At 43.0% G+C, this 23,954-nt stretch overlaps 1 protein-coding gene across 1 annotated transcript; it reads left to right on the plus strand.

Moving 5' to 3' along the window:
• On the plus strand, positions 1-23,214 carry SERINC3 (serine incorporator 3). Its single transcript, XM_084776203.1, has 10 exons — positions 1-159; positions 5,277-5,438; positions 6,940-7,133; positions 9,363-9,442; positions 11,926-12,063; positions 13,086-13,255; positions 17,330-17,420; positions 18,674-18,854; positions 21,049-21,273; positions 22,129-23,214. The coding sequence occupies exons 1-10, from the start codon at positions 121-123 to the stop codon at positions 22,265-22,267; spliced, it is 1,419 nt and encodes a 472-aa protein (XP_084632329.1). The 5' UTR covers positions 1-120; the 3' UTR covers positions 22,268-23,214.
• Positions 23,215-23,954: the final 740 nt, after the last annotated feature.

Genomic DNA, 23,954 nt, shown 5'->3' on the forward strand with positions numbered 1-23,954 from the left:
GGCGGGCCCAGTTTCCGGGGCTTGAGAAATCGTCGCGTTTCTGAGGCGACACCTCAGCCGGCAGTTAGACACCGCACAGGGAGTCGCTCCGAGCGGTGGGTCTCGGCCCCAAGCGTCACCATGGGAGCCGTCCTGGGCGTCTTCTCCCTCGCCAGCTGGGTGAGTCCCGAGGCCTCGGTCCTCCGGGGCCTTAGGCGCGCGGGGAATGGTTGTCAGGCTGCCCAAGGCAGGCCCGAGTCTCTCTGAGGCTGGCAGAGAGGAGGCGGGCAGGCCCGGGGCTGCGGGGGGGACTTGCTTGGAATCCAGGCCCCGGTAGGCGACGTCCCCGTGTGCGGCGGCGTGGCTTGGCTCTCCGTGTGGGCGGAGGGTCGCGGGAGGCCGGGCCGCCATTGTTTACAATTTCGACGCCCCGCCCTCGCGAGCTTCCGGACCCAGGGTTCCGGAGGACGGGCGGCGGCGAGGTTCCTAACTAGGCGGGGGTTCGTGAGTGGGTAGAAGGTGGCGTCATGCATTTAGGGTCACTGGAGTCATCCTTCCTTCACAGCTCGGCATATGCCAGCGCTACGCAGTATGGGTTTGGGAACGCGGATTTCAAGTCAGCGCCGCTGCAGCTCGGGTGCAGAAGGGAACTGGCTGTAGCCGTTTCTTTAATTAGAAGCCCTGCGGCTTAAATATTTGGGGATCAAACACTCTAGCATTCCGAGTATTCCTCTCCTCCTCTCCGCTTTGTCAATTGTAAAACATTTTTTTTTTAAAGTTAATTTTATGATCTGGGAAAGAGAACAGACCGAATAATCTAACAGATCTGCCTCAGACGAGCTTGGTAGCTTGAACCAGTGCCTAATGTTTTCTCATTCCCGAAATGATGTAATGAATCAAAGGTTCAGCCTCTGCTCATGTCTCTGACATGTGTTGGGGTAGAAGTAATGTCGGAGATACCTTGTTCTCACTCCCCCCCCCCCCGTTGTTTAAACCGAAAATTTAAAATGATGCTATCCAGGCATTTATAATCTAGAAACTCCTTAATTATTAATTCATTTTTTCCCAGTAGGGGCTTAGTATTCAAGAGTGGAATGAGATAATAACAGGAAATGAAAAGGCTGTGGCGAGCCAAGCATGGCAGATCATTTGTTAGTTCAACACTCGGGAGACCCAGTGTGTATCACCACTCCTAGCAAAAGATTTTGGCCTTCACTGTTTTCAAAATAAGGTTTTACTTTGTAGTCCAGGTTGGCCTTGAACTTGCAGCAATCCTCCTACCTGAGCCTACCTAGTGTTGGAATTACAGGTGCGAGCCCACCCCCCCTCCAAAAAAAACCTGGCCTGTTTTAACAAAATGCTTCAAGTTATTATAGGGACAGGATATATCACTTTGTAGCCCAGGCCATCTGGAACTGTAGATCCTCCTGCCTCAGCATCCTGAGTGCCTGGGTTACAGAAGTGTGCCACCACGCCTGGCTTTCCTTTTTTTCATGAAAAGAGTGTATGTGTGTAAGACTGAGTTGTTGCCGATGAACTCAGGCAGGTGATTAGATCTTGCTGCTTGTAGTCTGAGGAGGGAAAGAGGAAGAGCAGGATAATTACACACCTGTAACCCCAGTATTCTGGAGGCTAAAGCAGGCCTGAGAGAGGCCAGCATGGGATACTCAGGGAGAGCTGGGGTCCTACCCAAAAAGGCAAAAGGTTTTAGTGTCAGGCCGAGGATTTTTGTCTTTTGAAAACATGAGTGGAATAGATACTTTTAAGCTGGGATGAGAAGCGGTTCACCCCTAGCTTTAAAACGCCCTCCTCATTTTCTAGAAGTTGGTCCTTTAAGTCAGATGAGGGAGGCTTTGAGACTAGGTTTTTGGCCTGAGCAACAGTAAGAGTTGAGTTCTCCTTTTATGAAATAGGGATATAGTAGATAGGCAGATTGTACAGTATGCAAAGGTGTTAAGTACAGCCTCCCCTCAAGATATTTATGATGCAGAGAAGTAAATAGGTATGTTGGTTTGCTGAAACTTTATAGCAAAGCACCGCAGATAGGTTTTAAAGCAACAGCAGTGGGTTGAAGCTACAGTACAGCTCTGACACTATGGTGTCTCAGGGTTGTTGCCTTCTGAAGTTGATGTTTTTACTCTTCTTTGGCTTGACAGGCTGATAATGCCTGGTATGTGAATAACCCCCCAAAGACAGAAGCGACAATAGAGAGCTTATTAGATGCATTGTAGTACAGCTGCTGCAGGCAAAACAATGGACACTAACTGCTGGGCTTTCTAAGGGGCTCAAGGCAGTGTAGTAGTGGTGGAGGGTAACTATATGAGGCTCTTTCTTAATTGTTAGGCAGAATTTTTATTATTTCCCTGAGAAATAAAATTCACAGAGCAGTTTGTTTGAATTAACGATCTGCATGATAGACCGGAGTTACTAGAGGTCAAGGTTCAAGCCGAGTCTGAAACTACTCATTAAAGAGTAGAGTAGGCTGGGCATAATGGCATATGCCTTTGATTCTAGCACTCTGGGGGCAAAGGTGGGCAGTAAAGACTAGCCCAGCCTGGTTTACAGAGCAAGTTCCAGCATAGACAGGGCTATTTAGAGAGGCCATGTCTCCAAAAAAAGAAAAAAGAGAAAAAAAAAGGAATGGAGTTGGTTTTTGTTCTTTTGTTTTGAGACAGGGTTTCTCTGTGTGGTCTGGCTGTCCTGGAAGATCTGTAGACCAGGCTGTCTTTAACTCACAGAGATCCAGTAGCCTCTGTCTCCCAGTGCTGAGATCAAAGGTGTGTGCCATACGCTGGCAGGAGTGGATTTTTTTTTACAGTGCTATTTGGATGCCCTAAAATAAATTGCATCCGGGGCTTGTTAAGGTTAACTCTTTGTGTTTCTGCTCAGAGGCAGCAGGGGCCTTAGTTGACCAGACTTTAAGGCAAAAGTAACCTTGTTTTGATTTTAGAGTAGTTCCACATAGTTCTGTCATCTTTGTCTAGTTTTTCCCTGCACTGCAGATCAGTCTATAAACCTTGTTTTGATTTTAGAGTAGTTCCACACAGTTCTGTCATCTTTGTCTAGTTTTTCCCTGCACTGCAGATCAGTCTATAAACCTTTTTCTGACGTTAGTCTCATTGGATCTTGAAAATTTTGTTTTGAGATAGAGTTGCAGGTAGCCCTGGAGTGTGTTTTGTAGACCAGCTTGGCCTCAAATTTGTGGCCATCTTTTGTCGCTGCTTTTGCCTCTGCCTCTGCCTCTCAAGTGTAGAGATTTTAGGCCTGCCTGCACCACGGTGACTTGCTCAAAGCACCTGAATTATACCATTGACAGATTTGAACTATAATCTGGCTCTTCTGGACTGAGGCTAGCTGCGTACTTCCACTTTTCCTGTTGGACATAGTGTGCTATGTTGAGCCCTTTCTCAGTCAGGAATTATGCTGGTTACTTTATATTCTGGACATGTCATTCTTCACACAGTGAACTTGTTCAGATCATAGGTGGCATTAAGCCCATTTTAGTTTTTTGGTTTCTTTGGTTTTTTGAGACAGGGTTTCTGTGTGTAGCCTTGGCTGTCTTGGAATTCTTTTTGCAGACCAGGCTGGCCTCAAACTCACAGTGATCCACCTGCCTCTGCTGGGATTAAAGGTATGCACCACTACCACCTGGCTAAGCCCATTTTATATCTGAGAGAACTAGGTGATTTTTGGTTTTGGGTTTTTTTGTTTGTTTGTTTGTTTGTTTTTGGTTTTGTTTTGGTTTTGTTGTTGTTGTTGTTGTTTTGTTTTGGTTTTTCAAGACAGGGTCCCTCTATGTTAGCCTTGGCTGTCCTAGACTCACTTTGTAGACCAGGCTGGCCTCGAACTCACAGCGATCCGCCTGCCTCTGCCCCCCCCCCCAAGTGCTGGGATTAAAGGCATGCGCCACCACGCCCGGCTGAGAACTAGGTTTTTAATTCAGCTTGCTCTAATACAAAAGCCTGATACATCTGTGAAAGGTATAAAAATGACCATGTCATCCATTGTTTTTGTATTTAAATGTTTTAGATTATTTTATGTGTAGAGTATTTTGCCTACATTTATGTGTGTACACCGTCTGCCTTCCTGGTGTCTACAGAGGTCAGAAGAGAGGGCTGGATCCCCTGGAACTGGAGTGAGGGATGCTGTGGGCCACCATGTGGCTAATGGGAGCTGAGCTCCAGTCCTCTGCAAGAGCAACAAGTGCCCTTTAACTGCTGAGCCATCTCTGCAGCTCTGGTCATCCACTTTTACTAGCTGTTGCTTATAAATCTGCATTAGCCCATTCTTGTACTATGATTTGATAACGTCAAGAACCATGACAAGTCAGGTGGTTTTCTAACTAGCACATAATGTTGTCTTGTTTAGGGGAGGGGCCGTGTTGAGACAGGGCCTCACTGTGTAGCCTTGGCTGGCCTGGAACTCACTGTTTATACCATACTGACCTCAAATTCATAGAGAGCTGCCATCTCTACCTCACAAGTACTGGAATTAAAGGCATGAGCCACCACGCCTGACTGTAGTAATGTTGCCTTATGATGAGACATCAGTTTGGGAGCTAATGATTAAATAAAAAGTAGAATTGTTTGTGTTTTTCTTATATTGTTTTTACACAAAACATGTTCTTTGTGAATATAGTAATTTGAAAGCTCTTCCTATGTTTCTGGCATTGTGGTTGGCTTGTTTCTTGTAGTAAAGTCTAAAGGAGGAGTATTTTATTTTATTTTATTTTTTTGAGACAGGGTTTCTCTATGTACTCTTGGCTGTCCTGGACTTGATTTGTAGACAAGGCTGGCCTCGAACTCAAGAGATCCACCTGCCTCTGCCTCCCAAGTGCTGGCATTAAAGGCGTGCACCATCACGCCCAGTGGGAGGAGTATTTTATTAATGAGTCCATTTTACAGAAAGAAAACTAGGGCTAGATACATAATCTGCTAAAGTGGTAGAAATAACATTGGCCCCCAAAACCTTTCAATTTTTCGCTTTGTGTTGTATTGGTTTGTGCATTGAGATAGACTTCCTATGTAGTCCCAGTTGGCTTCAAACTTGTGATGCTCTTCCCATAAGGCTCTTTAATGCTGACATTGCACATGTGTGTTACTATGCCTTGATTTGTTGCCCATGTAGCTTGGAACTCATGATCCTTCTGTCTCTGTATTCCAAGTACTGGGATTATAGGCATGTGCCATATTAAAGGGGATTCTATTAAAACTACCAAATCTTGGTTTGCCTCATCTGTTCTACAACAGCCGTGAAGGAAGGAGCTCTTCTTATGGCCCATGGTGGTGTTCTTACAGGTTCCATGCCTCTGTAGTGGTGCATCATGTCTGCTGTGTGGTTGCTGTCCCATCAGTAAGAATTCCACTGTAACTCGGCTCATCTATGCTTCTATTCTCATCCTTGGCACTATTGTGTCTTGCATCATGATGACAGAAGGCATACAAACTGAGCTGAAGAAGGTAAGTAGACGTTACAGCGCCTTACAATGTGATTATTTTTTATTACTTTTTGTATTTACAGTACTTACAATTGTTATTTTTTGCTATTATACTCAAGATAATTTTAAATACCTTTTTAAAGATTTATTTTATTTTCTGTGTATGAGTAGTGTTCTGTCCACGTGTATGCATATGCATCAAATGTGTGCGTGGTCATGCCAAGGTCAAAAGAGGGTGTCATATCCCCTGGAACTGGAGTTATGGATAGTTATGAGTCCACCGTGAGTGCTGGGATCCAAACCCCAATCCTCTGCAAGGGAACCAAATGCTCCTTACCACTGAGCCATCTCTCCAGCCCCAGTAACTCAGGGCTTGTAACATTGTTGTTCTTATAATTATTACTATGAAACAGGGTTTTTGTAGTTTAGACTTAACTTAAACATGTAGTTTAGGCTGCCCTTGCCCTCTTGATTGGTACTCCTACCTTTAGCGCTCATGTACTGAGAGTCCAGGTATGTGTCACCACACTTGGTTTAAATTATCCTTGGCTGTAGTCAGGACACAGAAGATGAGGCATTAGTCCACTTGCAGATGTAGAAGTCAGAGCTAGCAGTGTTGGGCTCTGGAGGAAACCTTAGTCCTACATTAGTCCTTTATTTTGGAAGTTTTACATTGTAGCTGAAAAATTCTGTGGGAAAATGGAGATAATGTTGGACGGGTTAATTGAAGACTGAACTCATAGCCTCCCCATAGCCTCATCGTGTGTCCTATCACTGAGCTGTACTCTGTCTTCAGAGAAGGGCTTGATGCTAAATGACCCAAGCTAGTCTTAAACTGATCTTGTAGTCCAGGTTGGCTTGGAACTTGTGGTCTTTTCACTGAGCCTCCCAAACTTTGGGATTACAGGCTTAACTGTCATTACCACTCATTGTATGTATATTGCATTTGGATGTTTTACCTGCTTGTATGTATGTGCACCATGTGTGCCTTTAGAGGTCAGAAGAAGGCATTGGCTCCCCTGAAACTGGAGTTACAGATGGGCAGTTGTTATGTATACAGTGTTCTGCCTGCATGTACTATGCCTGCAAGCCAGACGAGGGCACCAGATCACATTACAGATGGCTGTGAGCCACCATGTAGTTGCTGGGAATTGAACTCAGGACCTTTGGAAGAGCAGACAGTGCTCTTGACCTCTCAGCCATCTCTCCAGCACAGATGGACAGTTGTGAGCAACCATTTTGGTTCTGGGAACTGAATCCTGGTCCTCTGTAAAATAACAAGTGCTCTTTATGGCTAAGCAATCTCTCCATCCTTTTTTTTTTTTTTTTTAAATGTGATTTGTTTATTTTCTTAGGTAATAAGATTGAGTCAATTGGAAGTCAAAGAGAAATCTCATAGTGCTGAAATTGCTGAAAGGGGGCTTTTTTCTTTTTCTTTTTTAAACAAGTCCCTGCTTCTGTAGTGAGGTAGCGTTTTTGTGATGTTGATATTCTCATGGCATTGAAATTCCTTGCCTCCTCAGATTCCTGGATTCTGTGAAGGAGGATTTCAAATCAAGATGGCTGACACAAAGGCAGAGAAAGATTGTGATGTCCTGGTCGGTTTTAAAGCTGTATATCGGATCAACTTTGCTGTGGCCATCTTTTTCTTTGCCTTCTTTTTGCTCATGTTAAAAGTAAAAACAAGTAAAGATCCCAGAGCAGCAATACACAATGGGTACGTAAGACTGTCTTTCAGTGTGTGGTTACTCTCCTACAGCTGTCAAGCTGCTATTGGGTGGAAGCAGTGGTCAGATGCGTACATGAAAGGTTGTCTTTTTTCCCCCTAGCTTTCAGGTTCCTAGATTTTTATTACCTTGAAAAATATGCCAGGCGGTGGTGGTGCATGCTTTTAATCCCAGCACTCGAGAGGCAGGGTCAGGCGAATTTCTGTGCGTTCAAGGCCAGCCTGGTCTGCCGAGTGAGTTCCAGGGCAGCCAAGGCTACAAAGAGAAACCCTGTCTCGAAAAACCAAAAAAAAAAAAAAAAAAAAGAAAAGAAAAGAAAAATAGATCAGACACATTGCTTAGACTCTGCATATTTTCTTCATTCGTAGATAAGTGTGTACCTGAGACACGTAGACACACACACGAATGCACACATAGCATACAAGTAAGATAAGCAGTGAAGGGGGGACTATATGGGCTGCTGATGTATCTATTCTCTTGTGTCCCCCTTCTAACCACAGTTCCTCTCTCACATATACTTCTCAGTTGGAAGCTGGTGGGAGCTTTGTAAATTTATTTATCTATTACTTATTGAGGCAGTGTTGCCCTGGATAGCCTTTGCTGTCCTGGAACTCTCTGTAGACCAGGCTGGCCTAGATTTCAGAGATCTGGGTGCCTCTGGCTCCCTAGTCTTGGGACTAAAGGCATGTGCTATTACCACCTAGCAATCTCTGTGTTTTTTAATAGACATAGTAACTGAATTTCAGAGAAGTTAAATATTTTTCCTAAGATCTCTTAGCTGCAAAAGGTTGCAGATAGGATTAAAGTTCATGTATGTTCAGTTCTTTAAGCTTGTTACTTCATGTTCCGCTGTGCAAGCCACACTGGCTGGTTGGTAGGTTTGGGCTTTTTAAGACAGGGCCTCACCAGCCCGGGCTGGCCTGAGATGCTGTTCCTCACACCTCCACCGCCCTAGCAGGGTTACAGGGGTGTGCCACCATATCTAGCTCAAGACAGTAGTAAAGGTTATAGACAAGTCATGTGTGGTCCTGGCCTGTTTGCCAAGTGCTCTTTGACTAAGGACATGGTATCTATGTCCAATTTTGTAAATGGAGGATTAGGGGCTAATTTTCATATAAATGTTATGACTCTCCATGTATGACTCTCACCATTAGAACTTGTAATTCTAGAAAAGGCATTATCTTTAATGTGCTAAAACTAAGAAGACGCTTAAATTTATTCATGAGTGTATTTGTCTTGCATGCTAATGTTAGATTACAGCCCTTTAGCTGCTTTCTGCCATTCCACTCCACCAACCCCCAGCTCTCACAGGAGAGTTGATAAGCAGCACATGCTGTGACCTTGCAGCTTTTGCAAAGCTTAGTTTCCTTCCGCCCACTTTTAGCTACTAGCAAGCCATACCTACCATCCCTGAATTGTACATTTATTTTTATCTAGTGCCATCGTGCCTTGTGACTACTAGCCCAAATGCCAAGTCACTCATAGACTGAGTATTGAAGCAACACTCCTCCCCTCCCCCACCCCAATCAAGTTCCCCAATAACCCACTGTCTTCCAGGAATTTTTCCTTCAGAGTCCCATCATATGATGCTGTTATTCTTCATAATCTGGGGGAACTGAAGGGAATTGAAGGCTTTTTTCCCCTTAGGATCTCCATCTTGCTATCCATAATAGCTGTCTCTTCATGGCTGCCTCTGCCTGTGAAGCTATAACTCTTAATGAAGCTCATCTGAAGGGTTATGAGTCTCAGCTTTGTTTCTGCTGACCAGTATAACATTGCTTATACTGTGTGGGGGTGTGGCTGTATCTTCATGTTTCAACCTCCTGAGTAGCTGGGGTCGCAGGCATGTGTCACAGGCCTGGTTTAATATTTTTTGTATGGAATATTGAGTGGAATAGACTCAAGTCAAATGAAGCAAGCCTAGACATTTATATTGCAAATGCTATTTAAGCTTTATTTTTGTAACCAGAAATGCATTTTTTTCAGTGTAAGAATAAAAACTATGGGGCTGGAGAGATGGCTCAGCGGTTAAGAGCACTATCTGCTCTTCCAGAGGTCCTGAGTTCAATTCCCAGCAGCCACATGGTGCCTGACAACCATTTATATAGGGATCTGATGCCCTCTTCCTACCTGCAAGTGTAGGTGCAGGTAAAGCATGCATTAAAAGAAAAAAAGAATGAAAATGATCATTTCATAGGTATATTTCTGTATTTTAACAGGTTTTGGTTCTTCAAGATTGCTGCCATTATTGGGATCATGGTTGGATCTTTCTACATTCCTGGGGGCCATTTCACTTCAGGTATGACTGACTGCTGAGGCGTTGACATGTACAACTGTGTGGTGATTGAGGAAGAGCTGCAATTCCGTTACTGATTTGTAGGACTGGCCTTTACAACATTATGTCCAGTTGTATGACTACATATTAAGACAATGATGGATTAAAACTAATCCACTGATCAGCTTTTCTGGAACTATATGTTAATTTTTTGTACTGTTTAATAGTTAATCTTATAAGAAAAAGTTCAACAGAGGGCTTGTCAACATGAAGACCTAACATTCTCATGTTGCCTTTTCCCCGTCTTCATTTGCTTCTGTGACATGGCAACAGGTGACATCTGACACTTTCCCATGTGGTTTTCCCCTTCCCAATTAAAGTAAAGGAAAAGTCTCATGGAGTTATTTGGAGTGTGAAGTGCTAGTGAAGTGACAAGTAACAGCATCTTGTCCTGGTTCTTTTTTGTGTCTGCCCAGACACTCCTCAGCCTTCACTCCCCAATAGCCGCATCTAGCTTGGCATTGCATGCTCACTGTCCATGACCCTGACCATGGTCCAGATGTATTAACCTAAAAAAGTTTTTTTGTGCAAACTAAAATAATTAGAGGAAGTATAAATAAAAAGTAATTGTCATATGGTATCTGGAAAATATTGCTAAGCTCTGCAAAAAGATAGCTATTACTCCAACTCCACTCAAACATTGATACAATCATGGTTTTGTACCCCTGAGCCTCAGCACCAACAGACGTTTTGGAGGCTTTAACTTACAACCTACTCCTGGTCTGGCCTTTTTTCACCCTGCTTTTCGAGATGGGGTTTCTCTGTGTAGCCTTAGCTGTCCTGGACTCTCTTTGTAGAACAGGCTGGCCTCAAACTCACAGAGATCCACCTGCCTCTGCCTACTGTGTGCTGGGATTAAGGGAGTGTGCCACCATGCCTTGCTTGGTCTGGCTTAATTAGCATGGTTGTTGGTAACTATCTCTTGTGGATCATTTCGCTAGGCTCCTTTTGGTACAGACCAAAATAAGTTTTATTTTGTTTTTCAAGACAGAATTTCTCTATGTGTAGCTTTGGCCTCAAACTCACAGAGATCCATTTGCCTCTGCCTCCCCGAGTGCTGGGATTAAAGCAGTATCCCACCACCTCCCAGCCTAAAACAAGTTTCAAAAGGTCTCAGAGGGTAAAAAGTACTTGCCACGAAGTCCCATGACCAGCCTAAGTTTGACCCCTGTATTTCTACTGCTAGAAGGAGGGAACTGACTCACAGAAATTGTTCTCTGGTGTCTACCTGATGTGTGCATGTGCACACACAAATAAATAAATGTAAAATGCTTCTAAAGAGATGAAATCCAGCACGACATTCCTCAATACTTGTAAGTTTGAAATAACAATCATACTGTCCTGCTGCAGACAGAATGTCTTTACTGCCTCTTTTACCTGAGTTGAAGTCTGCCTATAAATATTAGCAGTCATATTCTGAAATGTTATTTTATGTTGAAAAATAACAGTTCTTTACTCCTTCATTGCTGGTGGGAATGCAAACTAGTACAGCCACTTTGGAAATCTATCTGGTGCTATCTCAGAAAAATGGGAATAGGGCTTCCTCAAGACCCAGCTAGTCCACTCCTTAGAATATACAAGAATAGAATGAGGCCAGAAGATGCTCCAGCACACAACAAGAAAATTTGCTCAACTATGTTCATAGCAGCCTTATTCATAATAGCCAGAACATGGAAACAGCCTAAGTGTCCATCAGTAGAAGAATGGATAAAGAAACTGTGGTACATATACACTATGGAATACTATTCAGCTATTAAAAACAAGGAATTCCCAGAATTTGTGGATAAATGGATTGAGCTGGAAATGATCATAATGAGTGAGTTAGCCCAGAAGCAGAAAGACTCAAATGGTATATACTCACCTATATCTGCATATTAGCCCAAGGCGCATGTCCCACGAAAGCCTTCACTTAACAGGAAACTGGGACAGAGGGGAGGACATCTTACTGGGACTCTAGATGAGAGAAGCATGGGAGAATGGCAAAGTAGAAGAATCCAGAGGGTCCTAGAAACCTACAAGTAGAACATTATGATAGGCAGATTTGGGCCCAGGGGTCCCGCTCAAACTAAGGACAATACAGGCCGTAAACTTTAAACCCCTACCCAGATCTAGCCAATGGTCAGAACATTCTCCACAGTAGAGTGGAGAGTGGGATATGACTTTCTCACGTACTCTGGTGCCTCACCTTTGACCATGTCCCCTGGAGGGGGAGACCTGGTGGCACTCAGAGGAAGGACAGCAGGTTACCAAGAAGAGACTTGATACCCTATGAGCATATACAGGGGGAGGTAATCCCCCTCAGGAACAGTCATAGGGGAGGGGAATAAGGGGAAAGTGGGAGGGAGGGAGGAATGGGAGGATACAAGGGATGGGATAACCATTGAGATGTAACAAGAATAAATTAATTAAAGAAAAAAAAGAAAAATAACGGCTTTTTATGTTTACAGTCTGGTTTATGGCTGGCATGTTCGGGGCCACTTTGTTCATTTTGATCCAGCTGGTGCTCTTGGTAGACATGGCTCACTCCTGGAATGAATCATGGGTAAATCGAATGGAAGAAGGAAACCCAAGGTTCTGGTATGCTGGTACGTATCTAAACTCACTTTAGAGTCTTACTGCTACCTTAAGTAGGTGTGTAATAAGGTCTCCAGTTTTAAATATATAAACTCTCAATGTAGGACTTCCTCTTTTTTTTAATGTGTTTGGGTATTTTACCTGCAATTGTCTGTGCACTACATACATGCAGTGTCTATAGAGGCCAGAAGAAGGCTTCAGATTCCCCAGGACTGAAACCGTGGCCTCTGGAGGAGCATCCAGTAGTGCTCTTAACCACTGAGCATTTGCTCCAACCCCTATAGCTGCCTTTGAAAAAGCTGGGTTTGTCGGCCATGCCTATTGTAAATTGAATGCATTGCTGGAAGATGAGCATAGTGCATCCAGTCATTGGACCCTCTCTGTTTATAATGTAATCACCTCTGTTACACAGCCAATTGGTTATCATGTGAATGGAAAGGACTATTTCTGTGATATTTGAAAGTAGCAAATGAAGTTTTCCTAGACCAGGGATTGATGGGAGGTGGGTTAAGTAGCCAGTGGCTGTAGAATGAGATTGTCTCAGATGAGATGTTTTGCTTACTCCAGACATCGTCCCTGGCACAGTTACTGTCCATGCCTACCTTGAGAAGAGGAGCTCTGTGTTGTTGAGGCTAGCCTTGAGCACATGCTAGGTAGGGTTACAGGTGTTCCCACGCTGTACCAGACCCTGAACCGTGCTATTGAAAGACCAGGGATCATGTAGAAAAACTTACATACACATCTAATACGTAATTCAGAGATTATTCAGACCAGAGTTACCAAATATTTTTCATTGGACCCATGAAACCGGGTTAGGGGAATCCAGGTTATGACTTTATTAGTGGATTTTGGGGTTTAATGGTGAATAGTTTCAAAACAGTATGAAACTTTAACTTGGGGGCAATCTCAAATTTTACTGTGGCTTATTGCTCAGCATAGGAATGTATTAAATCTCTTCACTCGTATAGCATGGAAGAAAATTGGTCTTAATTATTCAAATGGTGGATGCTCATACCATCCTCCCCTTTTGCAGCCCTGCTGTCTTTTACCAGCCTCTTTTACATCCTTTCCATCATCTTTGCCGTGCTGCTCTACATCTTCTACACCAAACCCGATGGCTGCACAGAAAACAAGGTCTTCATCAGCCTTAACCTGGTTTTTTGTGTTGCGGTTTCTATTGTATCCATCCTCCCCAAAATTCAGGTATGGAGATACTTTGCTTTCTCCTGTGAAAAACTTAGTATTAATGTTAGAAGCCTAAATTCCAGGCACTGTTTTTAGTGAAGTTATGTTTAGCTACTTAAATATTTTTCCGTGTCATGCTTAAGTCTTTGTAATTATAACTTAGTAAGCAGGCATGTGAAATTGACAGCCCATCTTTTTTTAAATTTTTATTTAATTTTAATTTATGTGTATTGGTGTATGTGCGGGGGGGGGGAGGGAGGTCTCAGATCTTGGAGTTACAGACAGTTGTGAGCTGCCATGTGGGTGCTGGAAATTGAACCCGGGTCCTTTGGAAGAGCAGGCAGTGCTCTTAACCACTGAGCCATCTCTCCAGCCCGAGAACCCAGCTTTCTTGATTTTTATTTTTAATTTTATACTTTGAGATACTTTCACATTATCATTCTAGCTGGCCTAGTATTCACTATACAGTCTAGAATTTGAACTTCTGGACCTTCTTGCCCAGTTGAGTTCCATGTATCATAATGACATTCGTTTACTGAAGACTAAAAACTAGGTAACTTGGGGCTGGTGAGATGCCTCAGTCGGTAGAGGTGCTTGTTATTCAGTTGAATACCCTGAGTTCCATCCCCTGGACCCCTAGGGTGGATGGAGAGGACTGATTCCCCGTATGTTGTCCTCTGACCACCTTCACATGTATGCTGTGGCACACACACACATCCTTCCACATAATAAATAAACAAAATAGAAATAGAAGAAAAAAGCCGGGCGGTGGTGGCGTACACCTTTAATCCCAGCACTCGGGAGACAGAGGCAGGCAGATTGCTGTGAGTTCGAGGCCAGTCTGGTCTACAAAGTGAGTGCAGGACAGCCAAGGCTAACACAGAGAAACCCTGTCTCGAAAAACTAAAAAAAAGCAAACAAACGAAATAGAAGAAAAAAATCCCTGTTCCAAACCAGGTAACTTGAAGCTTGGTGTGGTGATGTACATCAATAATTAAGACAAGGTCTCCTGTAGCTCAGGCTGGCCTTGGACTCTGATTCTTTTTCTCTCTAGTGCTGGAATCAGAGCCATGCTCAGCTTTGAAGAGTAAGTTATGACTAGGGAGATGGCTTAGTGGATAAAGCACCAAGCACAGGGCAGGTCCCCAAAGTGCATATAAAAACCTCGGCATTTTCACAGCTAACCTTTGCACAGAGCACAAGGAGACTTATGGAAGAGTTGGAATAAAAGGACCCAGAGGGGACAGGACCTCCACAAGGAGACCAACAGAACCAACAAATCTGGGCCCAGGGGTCACCAACCCAGGACCATGCATGGGGAGGACCTAGACCGCCTGCTCAGATGTAGTTGATAGGCAGTCAGTCTCCATGTGGGTCCCCTAGTATGGAGAGCAGGGGCTGAATCTGACATGGACTCCACTGCCCACTTGTTGAACTCTTCCCCCAGGTGGGGCAGCCTTGCCAAGCCACAGAAGAAGAGGATACAGGCAGTCATGATGGTCAGATGGTAGAAGAGAAGGGCTCCCCCCTTTCTAAGGACTAGGGGAGGAGAGTTGGGGAGAAGGAGGAGGGAGGGTGGCCACAATCGGCATGTAAGGTGAATAAATAATTTTTTTTAAAAGAAAGCTGAGTGTGGTAGTGCATGTCAGTAATCTCAGGGTTCCTGCTGTGGAGGCATGCAAGTCCATGGACACTCATGGCCAGCTAGTCTGGTAGATGTAGTGCTGAAGATGTAGAAGACGAGGCAAGGACTGATCATTATATTTATATTGTCCTCTGACTCCATATACTTATCAAGGCATACATCTGTCCTTATTCACACACACACAACATACATACTTTTTACAAAAGTGAGAAAATTAAGGAGTCTGGCAGCAATTGTTGCTCTTCCAAAGTACTAAAGTCAGTCCTCAGCAGCCATATTAGGTGGCTCATCACCTCCAAGGGCACCCACACACAAGTGCTCAGACACATAGCACACATGATTGAAAATAAACCAGAAAAAAAAAGTGAGAGAGCTAGTCTAAACCTAGGAGGCTGAGGTAGGAGGATTGTTGCAAATGAAGGCCAATTCGGGCTACTAGAATTGTAGACCAAAGGAAGGAGAGAAAAGAAAATTTAAGAGAATTATCTTCAATGTAAGAAAACTAAAGTGAGTATAGTTGGGTATGCCTATAAGCGCAGATGGTCTTTTTTTTTCCCCCCTCTTTCTTTTTTAAGTGAGAAAAATGACTGGATTTGTGGTATATCCCTGCAGTCCCAGCTACTTTTAAGGCTTGTTATAGTATTTTGTATCCGTTCTGCCTACAAAGCAAATAACTGACACAGGGAGACTGAAACGTACTTTAAAGCTGCCAGCACCTTGCCAGGCAGAGTCTGAGCTGATTCTAATCTACTTATAAACTAAACAAACTACTCTAAACCTTATAACACACATATATTCCAAGCACTTGCCACTATGACCCCTGGGCCGGTCCTCGTTAAGTCCCCTTCTTTCCTCCTCCTCCTCTTCCAACGGTCATAAAAACCTCTTCCTTCTCCAACCATCAAACTTTTTTCCTCCTCTAGGAAGCCCCGCCTCTCACTTCCTGTCCTTCTGCCCAACTGATTGACTAAACAGAGCTCTATTGATGGTTGATACATTCACTCAACATTCCTCCACAAAGGCCAAAGTGTTATGATCCATTAAGAAATTGGAGGCTAGTCTAGAAAACCGTAGTATGACTCTTTCTCAGGAAAACATGAGGAAGTACCTGAGATGGCTCAGCCTATAAAGGCATTTGCTTGTTGACCCCAGTGAGTACCAGCCCTGGAACCCATAGTGGAAGGAGAACCAGCTCCTGACCTCCACTCTTGTTGGTCCACCTCCCACCATACACACACAGAATAAATGAATATGTATATTTTAAAGAGCATGAGGGGCTGGACTATAGCTTGGTTGGTTGGCGGAGCATTTTCTCAGCCTGCACGAAGCCCTGAGTTTGATTGAGCACCAGGCAAGGTACCATGTGACTAATCCTAGCATTCAGGAAGTGTTAGTTGTTGAAGATCAGGATTAGTTGTTGAAGATCATCTTTGGCTACCTAGTTAGTTCAAGGTCAGCCTTGGAGTACATGAGATCCTGTCTCAAAAAGAAAAAATGTTAACTCACATTCAGTTACTAGCTGGACATGATCAGTCTCCAGCCCCAGCAAGGCTTAAAGCTGAAGCAGGTTTGAGTTTGGGCAATAGTATCCAGAAAAAAAGAATACTAAGAGCAAAGAAAACTGAAGTTTCCAAGAAGTGGTGGGTCACCTAGCTATTTTGTGGTAGACCTGAGCAGATTCCCCCCCCCCCCCCCAAGACAGGGTTTCTCTGCTTTGGCTGTCCTGGACTCACTTTGTAGACCAGGCTGGCCTGGAACTCACATCAGTCCGCCTGCCTCTGCCTCCTGAGTGCTGGCATTAAAGGTGTGCACCACCGCGCCTGGTATACCTCAGCAGATTTTTCTCCAAATAAAAGAGTCTAGAAAGACAGGCTGTGGTGGTGTATGCTATTAATCTCAGTACTACAGAGGCAGAGGCAGGCGGATCTCGGTGGGTTTGAGGTCTCACAGAGACCTGTGAGCCTGGTCTACAGTGTGAGTTCTACGACAGCCAGGGCGACACAGAGAAACCTTGTTTTGAAAAGCCAAATAAATAAATAAATAAATAAATAAATAAATAAATAAGGGGGGGGGGTCCTGGAGAGATGGCTCAGAGAGCAGTTAAGAGCACTGACTACTCTTCTAGAGATTCTGAGTTCAATTCCCAGCAACCACATGGTGGCTCACAACCATCTATAATGAGATCTGGTGCATACTGTATACATAGTAAATAAATCTTGGGGAAAAAAAAGATAGTGAAATGGTTTTGCAAACCAGCAGTAGATGCGTTGTCTTCCTTATTATTTTGTAAACTAACTCAAACTGAAGGGCTACCTGTCGCCTTTAACTGTCAGGAAGAATAAAGTTTTCAATTTCTAACAATTCAGTGCATTCTAGGGAGGCACATAGGCTTTCAGACAATTGTCTCTTGCAATCCATATGGCATTGTTTTTGTTTTGATTGCACAGGAACATCAGACTCGCTCTGGCCTCCTACAGTCCTCCATCATCACTCTGTACACTCTTTACCTCACATGGTCAGCCATGACCAATGAACCTGGTAAGGAAATGTTGTGACCCTCTTGATAAAACTACTCTTTCGGTAGGTATACAGACTAGCTAGAGCAAATGTGACACCAACAATAAAAGTACTTGTAAATGCCCAGTGTTGACAGTAGACTTCAGATATATACCTTTTATGTGTGATTCTCCCTGTCTGCTCACACCTATTCATACAGGCTGTCAGAAGGGCTGCAGTCCTTTGCATAGGCTAGGCCTTTTCTAACCTAGACTAAGTTAGAGTGGTGGGCAAGGGTGACCTTGTTCGACTTTTGGTGGAATTTCTGTTTTCTTTTTTTGAGTGGAGAAGGACTTGAGATTGGGTCCCCTTTTTTGTAGTCACAGCTGCCCTAGAGCTGGTTGTGTAAACAGGCTGGTCTTACACAGATTTTCCTGCCTCTGTTACTTGAGTGGTGTGTATTCCACCATGCCTGGTGTTCTTTTTCTCTTAAAAAAAATTTTTTTTTAAATTATGTATATATGTGCAGGTCTGGGTATATGCACCTGAGTGCAGGTGCTTTCAGAGACCAGGAGAGGGTGCCAGATCTCCAGTGTAGGTGCTGAGAAATGAATTTGTCCTCTGCAAGAGTACCATGTGCTCTTAACCACTGAGTCTTTTTGTCTGTTTTTCGAGACAGGGTTTCTCTGTGTAGCCTTGGCTGTCCTGGACTCACTTTGTAGACCAGGCTGGCCTCAAACTCATAGAGCTCCACCTGCCTCTGCCTTCCAAGTGCTGGGACTGACAGTGTGCGTCGCCACGCCCGGCTTCACTGAGTCTTTTTTTTTTTTTTAGTCCTATTTTTATTTTTAAAATTAGAGTTGTTTTATTTAAGTTTTACTTTGATGTTACAGTTTCTAGCAGAAATAACTAGAGGGTATTTAACAATGATTAAGCAATTATTGTTCAATAAAAAAAATTCAATAGACTTTTAAAAAAGGTATATGATTATTGTAGGATCCTTGATCCTGGTGCTGATAATTGAAATAAAATAGGGATAAGCTCCCGTTTGGAAAGTCTGAGCACTTGGCTAAAACACTATTACACTTCACAAAACCAATGAAGTCATAATGGATGTTTATAAAACTTGAGATAGTATTTTTTCTAAAGCTAGGTCATTGATTGTGACACAAACGCAGTATTGACTGCTGGGTTTCAAGTTCTTCTAAGCTAAATGTTGTGTAGACAAGCCCTGTGCTTCTGTCTTGGCACAGGAGTGCACTGTAACTAATCATAACAAGTCCTTCCATTTTCAGACCGGTCCTGCAACCCCTCCCTCATGAGCATCATTACCCATTTCACTGCACCAACTGTGTCCCCAGCAAATTCAACTGCTCTTGCTCCCGCCGATACTCCACCATCACAGAATGGACACTTTATGAATTTGGATGATTTTGGGGGGCTGTGTATCTTTGTTGTCTGCCTTATATATTCTAGGTAAGTTCTAGGTAAGAGGTGCTTAATACAAGATTCTCATGAAAGTGAGTGACGTGGTTTTTTAAACCACTGTGAAGAATTAAAACAATGTAGTTCTTTTTTAATGAAAAGTCCTTTACATGTCTTTGCTTACTCAGTTTTGTATATTTCTTAAACTTAAAAAAAAAACAGCCTCATAATTCCTCCTGGCCTTATGGAGGCCTCTTTGTATAGAAGGATAAAAAAGTCTATCTGATTTTAAATGGGCTACAATAGGGATATTTAAAATTATCTTTTAGGAAAATATACAATGATTTGGGCAGAAAGTGTTGGTCAGAGTCTAGAGCGCTTGCCTAGTGTGTACAAAGCCCTGGGTGTGATCTCAATAACTGACAAAATTTTTTTGGATTAAGTAAAAACTTGTAAATTTAATAGTCCCTAGTACAAAACCACAGATAGACTTCATCTGTACCTATCTTCTCATTTCATTTTTTATATAATACTGTATATTAGATTAATAGTTAAGTAGGAAAATATTAAAAATATAAGAAATATTCCAAATTAGTCAAGATAAATTTATTTTTATAAATTGGCATAATGAGAGAGACTACATATAAAATACAAAATAAGAATATCTTATTTGGAATCTGCTTTCACCATGGATAGCATTTTGGTACATGATACTTTAGTCATTTGTCATTTTAGATGGAGTATCCTTCCACTTTATGCATTAATTTAACTTAATTTTTTTAACCATTTTATCTGGTATATATATTTTATGTGGGAGCAGTAGTTGCACCATGGTACGCATATGAAGGTTAATGGATAAATTGTACATGGATCTGTCCTTCTACATGAGTCCTGGGCATTGAGGTGAGTTTATCAGGCTTAACAGCAGGCACCTTTACCCACTGAGCCATCCTGCTGGTCCTCAGTTTTTTTTTTTCTCTTAAGATTTTTGGCTTTTTGTTGTTGAGACATATCCAGGCCAGCTTCACACTTGCTGTATAGCCGAGGATAACCTATTAACTGGTCCTTCACCTCCCAAGTGTGTGGATGTGTGCCCACTGCATGGTGCAGAAGCCATAGGATAATGTTCAGGAACTGGTTCTATCCTTCCAGGCTTGTCTAGGGTACACAGAGATCAGGTTTACCTGTTGAGCTATCAATTATTGGCCTCTTTTTTAGAGACAGTCTCATGTAACCTGGGCTGACCTTGAATTCTGCATTCTTCTCCTGAGTGGTGGGATTGCGGGTATGTGTGTATGTTTGCCTGTATGTACATTATTGAATTCCTGATCCTCTTATATCAGCGCCTGCGTGCTGACATTACTGGTCCTCCATGGTGTAACTTGGTTATAGAGATAGTTGCCTTCTGAATTTTGGACCTTGCTGACATCAGTTGTGGCTTGCTTGCTTTCTTTTGTCTAGTTGCTGTGGCTAGAGGTTCTGATACAGTGTTAAATAGTAAATTTTACGGTGGGATCTTTGCTTTGTTGTTGATCTCAAAGGGCACTAATTTCTGTCTTCCTGCATTAAGTATGACATTTGCTCCATCAGTTGAAGAAAAGTCTATCTTCTTATTTTGAGTATTTTCATCTTGAAAAAAAACCCAAATTTTGTCACGTGCTTTTTCTGTCTGTTGAAATGATCATGTAATTTTTGTTCTTTCTCCGTATTTTTTTATTCAATCGTAAACTCGTTTGTTCTTCTAATGAGTATCTGCAGTGCTGGAATCCAGAGATGACTAGCTAATGTTAGAGTTCTTTGAATAGCAAGCAAGGCAGGATTGGCAAGTGCTGGGGCAGGACACCTAGAGAGCTGTGGGAAGTGGGAGGAAACTTATCACGCAGCCTAGGAAGGGGTGATGCAGGGAAGGATTTCAGGAGGCTGCGGCTCTGAGACAGAGAAGGGAAGGCTGAGTATGTTAGCTGGAAGAGGGAGGCCGGCATGTGACACGCACAGCAGAGGCCTTGGGTGGTAGAAGAACACACTGGGCAGCGTGCTCCTGGCATTGAGCCATGGGCGAGCAACTACTAAGAGTACCGTCCTGTAATTAACAGGCAGCAGACTGTAACTTGGTGCAGGGCTTTGAGCAGGCTTTCTGTGTCCAAAGTAGGAACAGTCCAGAAATAACCTACTAGGTGTGGGATAAAGGCATTGTTTCATCTAAAGTGGTTCACTTTTGACGTGACTTTCTTGGGATTACTTTCAGCATCCGTACTTCAAGCAATAGCCAAGTTAACAAGCTGACCCTTTCTGGGAGTGACAGTGTTATCCTTGGTGATACCACCAATGGAGCCAGTGATGAAGAAGACGGACAGCCACGGCGGGCTGTGGACAACGAGAAGGAAGGGGTGCAGTATAGCTACTCCTTGTTCCACTTGATGCTCTGCTGTGCTTCCTTGTACATCATGATGACCATAACCAGCTGGTACAGGTAGGAGGCACAGACAAAGGGGAAGAGCGTTCAGCCCTTGGCAATGCCTGGACAGTCTGAATTATCCTTACTGCGGAGCCCTTCCCTGTCTCAGGAAGTGAAGTGTTTGTATCCAGTGTAGATATCCTTTCAGTCTAGCTTTGAGATGGTCCTACTTCAAACATTGTTCTGGTTCTGCCACGGGCACCTAACTCTGGGATTATAAGCATCTGCCAACTTGTGCTTGAAATAGAGCCCAGTTGGAATTCTTTGCACTCAAATTATTGGTAGCTTTTCTAGACAGGTTATTTGAGAAAGAAAATCATGACATAAAGCCATTCGACCTGACCTTGATAATTTTTTTCTGTGTTTTTAGAGAGGTCATATTAAAGTGACCTGGTCAAAGTATTAATGTCCTAAGGAAAACCTTTTTTTTTTCCCCGAGACAGGCTTTTTTCTCTGTAACCTTGGCTGTCCTGGATTCATTCTGTAAACCAGGCTGGCCTCAAACTCACAGTGATCCACCTGCCTCTGCCTCCCGAGTGCTGGGATTAAAGGCGTGCGCCACCACGCCCGGCTGGAAAAACCATTTCAAGAACTCTACTTCCAGTTTGCTAGTAATTAGTGTAATTCAGAACCTTGCTGAAAGAATAGTTATGTCTTTTATGTTTGCAAGAAGGAAAATGCTGTTTGAGAGGCAGAATCCTTTGACCATAACAACTAAAAATAGCTTCTCAAGTCTCTACTAGGACAGTACTAGGGTTAATAGTGCCAGCTAAGTCTTACTGGGGGTTCTTGGTATTGGCCAGGGTGAGTGGAATGGGAGGGATGCAGATTTATGATACTAATCTTCCTCTCTCCCTCTTGTTTTCTTAGCCCTGATGCCAAGTTCCAGAAGGTATCCAGCAAGTGGCTAGCTGTGTGGGTCAAAATGTCTTCCAGCTGGGTGTGCCTCCTCCTTTACCTCTGGACTCTTGTGGCTCCCCTGGTCCTCACTGGTCGGGACTTCAGCTGAGCTCAGGGTGTCAAGAACACAGCTAAAGCTGATAAACTCTCCTTTCCTTAAAATGCATATCCATTTTACATTTCTACATTTCGTCAACTAAACTATGGAGTGAATGCTTTGCAAATTTGGCTGTATTCAAGTTTATATCAAAAGGCAAGATTGAATAATGCTTGATGCAGAATCTGAGCTTTCATATATATATATACATAAATATTATGTTTATTTGTAAGGCTATAGCACAAAGGGACCATTTTTGTGTTTTAACATGAGCTACAGCTGTGCTGTGAAGAGAATTCTTTATATATATAAAAAAAATGACCTGTGGATTCATTCCTACAACTTTGGTTTAAACTGTAAGTTAGAAGATTTTTGGAGGGCTGGAGAGATGGCTTAGAGGTTAAAGAACACTGCCTGTTCTTCCAAAGGTGGTGAGTTCAATTCCCAGCAACCACATAGTGGCTCACAACCATCTATGAGTTCTGGTGTGTAGGTGTACACGCAGGCAGAGCACTGTATATGTAATAAATAAATAAATAATCTTTAAAAAAAAAAAGATTGTTGGATATTTGAGGCTACCTTTAATATATTTCTATTAGTCTCCTTACAAACCAAAAAAGAAATGCACGCTGTTTCTTGCATAGGCTCTTCAGAGGTGTAACATCCTGGTTCTTGGCAAGGAATTTGTATGTAAATCTTCTCCAGAAATGTGGCTGTTCATAAGGCTGAGAGGCGACTAATGAGTTGCTTAACTTTTATACTACGCTGGCACTGCTTGATAGACGCCTGTGGCTTTATTAGATATGTCATCCTAGTAAATGCTTTGGAGATTTGATTAAAATGAAAGTTCACTTGGGAAACATTTCAGTGTTATGTAACGATCTTGTTGCGTGTGTGTACAAATCAAAGGCATGTTAGTTTATTACATTCACACTATAAAAGTACTTGATTAAAATAGATGCCTGTTTGTTTGTTTGTTTGTTTGTTTAGAAAAGTTCTTTGCTGTGTGTCCCAGGCTTGCCTGGAACTCAGATCACCCTGCCTCAGCCTCCATGTACTGAAGTGTAGGTCTGTGCCACCATACCTAGTTTCTTGAAGCTCCTTTTTCAGAAGCGCTTGGTAGGTTTCCTTTTGTTGTTTGCTTGGTTAGAGAGTCCCGCGTCATTGTGACATTTCAGGCAGGATGTTCCTCTTCTACCACTTAAGATTTGACCAGTAAGTTAAGTCTTAAGTTCATTTAGGAACTATCCCAAATACTTTCTCTGTGAAAGACCAAAGTAGGTAAGAGATAGTTAAGGCACTGTCACAGAAGATATTCCTGAAAAGCAACATGTAAAGAGGCATAATAAAGCATTGATTGTTCTGTACTAGTCCCTGTAGGGGTGACAAGCCAGACAGACATTCTCCTATCTTAGGAAAATGAGGTGACCAGCATGGTATATTAGTGTGAAAACTCCTAAGAAGAGGTCCTTCAAGAGAGGCCAATACTGTGACTCCCTCAGGAGAGTGCCCTTAGGATTTGTTACTCTGGTTCATATCAGATATCAGGGCAATTCATCTGAGATTTGAAATAGAGAAGTAAATAGGGTTTGGGGAGAAATTGACAGCTTATCTATCCACAGGCCATCTACTGCTTACTGAATATACACAGTGCTTGTGACCTTGAACATTCTGCCTGAACCTCAGTACGTAGTACAGG

This window comes from Acomys minous, assembly GCF_964271855.1.
Source record: "Acomys minous genome assembly, chromosome: 3".
Lineage (NCBI taxonomy): Eukaryota > Metazoa > Chordata > Mammalia > Rodentia > Muridae > Acomys > Acomys minous.

Excerpts from the sequence above, each read along its gene's own strand:
- SERINC3 (XM_084776203.1), top strand. The coding sequence starts at position 121 with ATGGGAGCCGTCCTGGGCGTCTTCTCCCTCGCCAGCTGG. Across the intron at positions 160-5,276 it reads TCTTCTCCCTCGCCAGCTGG|GTTCCATGCCTCTGTAGTGG; the intron begins GTGAGTCCCGAG and ends GTGTTCTTACAG. Across the intron at positions 12,064-13,085 it reads CCCAAGGTTCTGGTATGCTG|CCCTGCTGTCTTTTACCAGC; the intron begins GTACGTATCTAA and ends CCCCTTTTGCAG.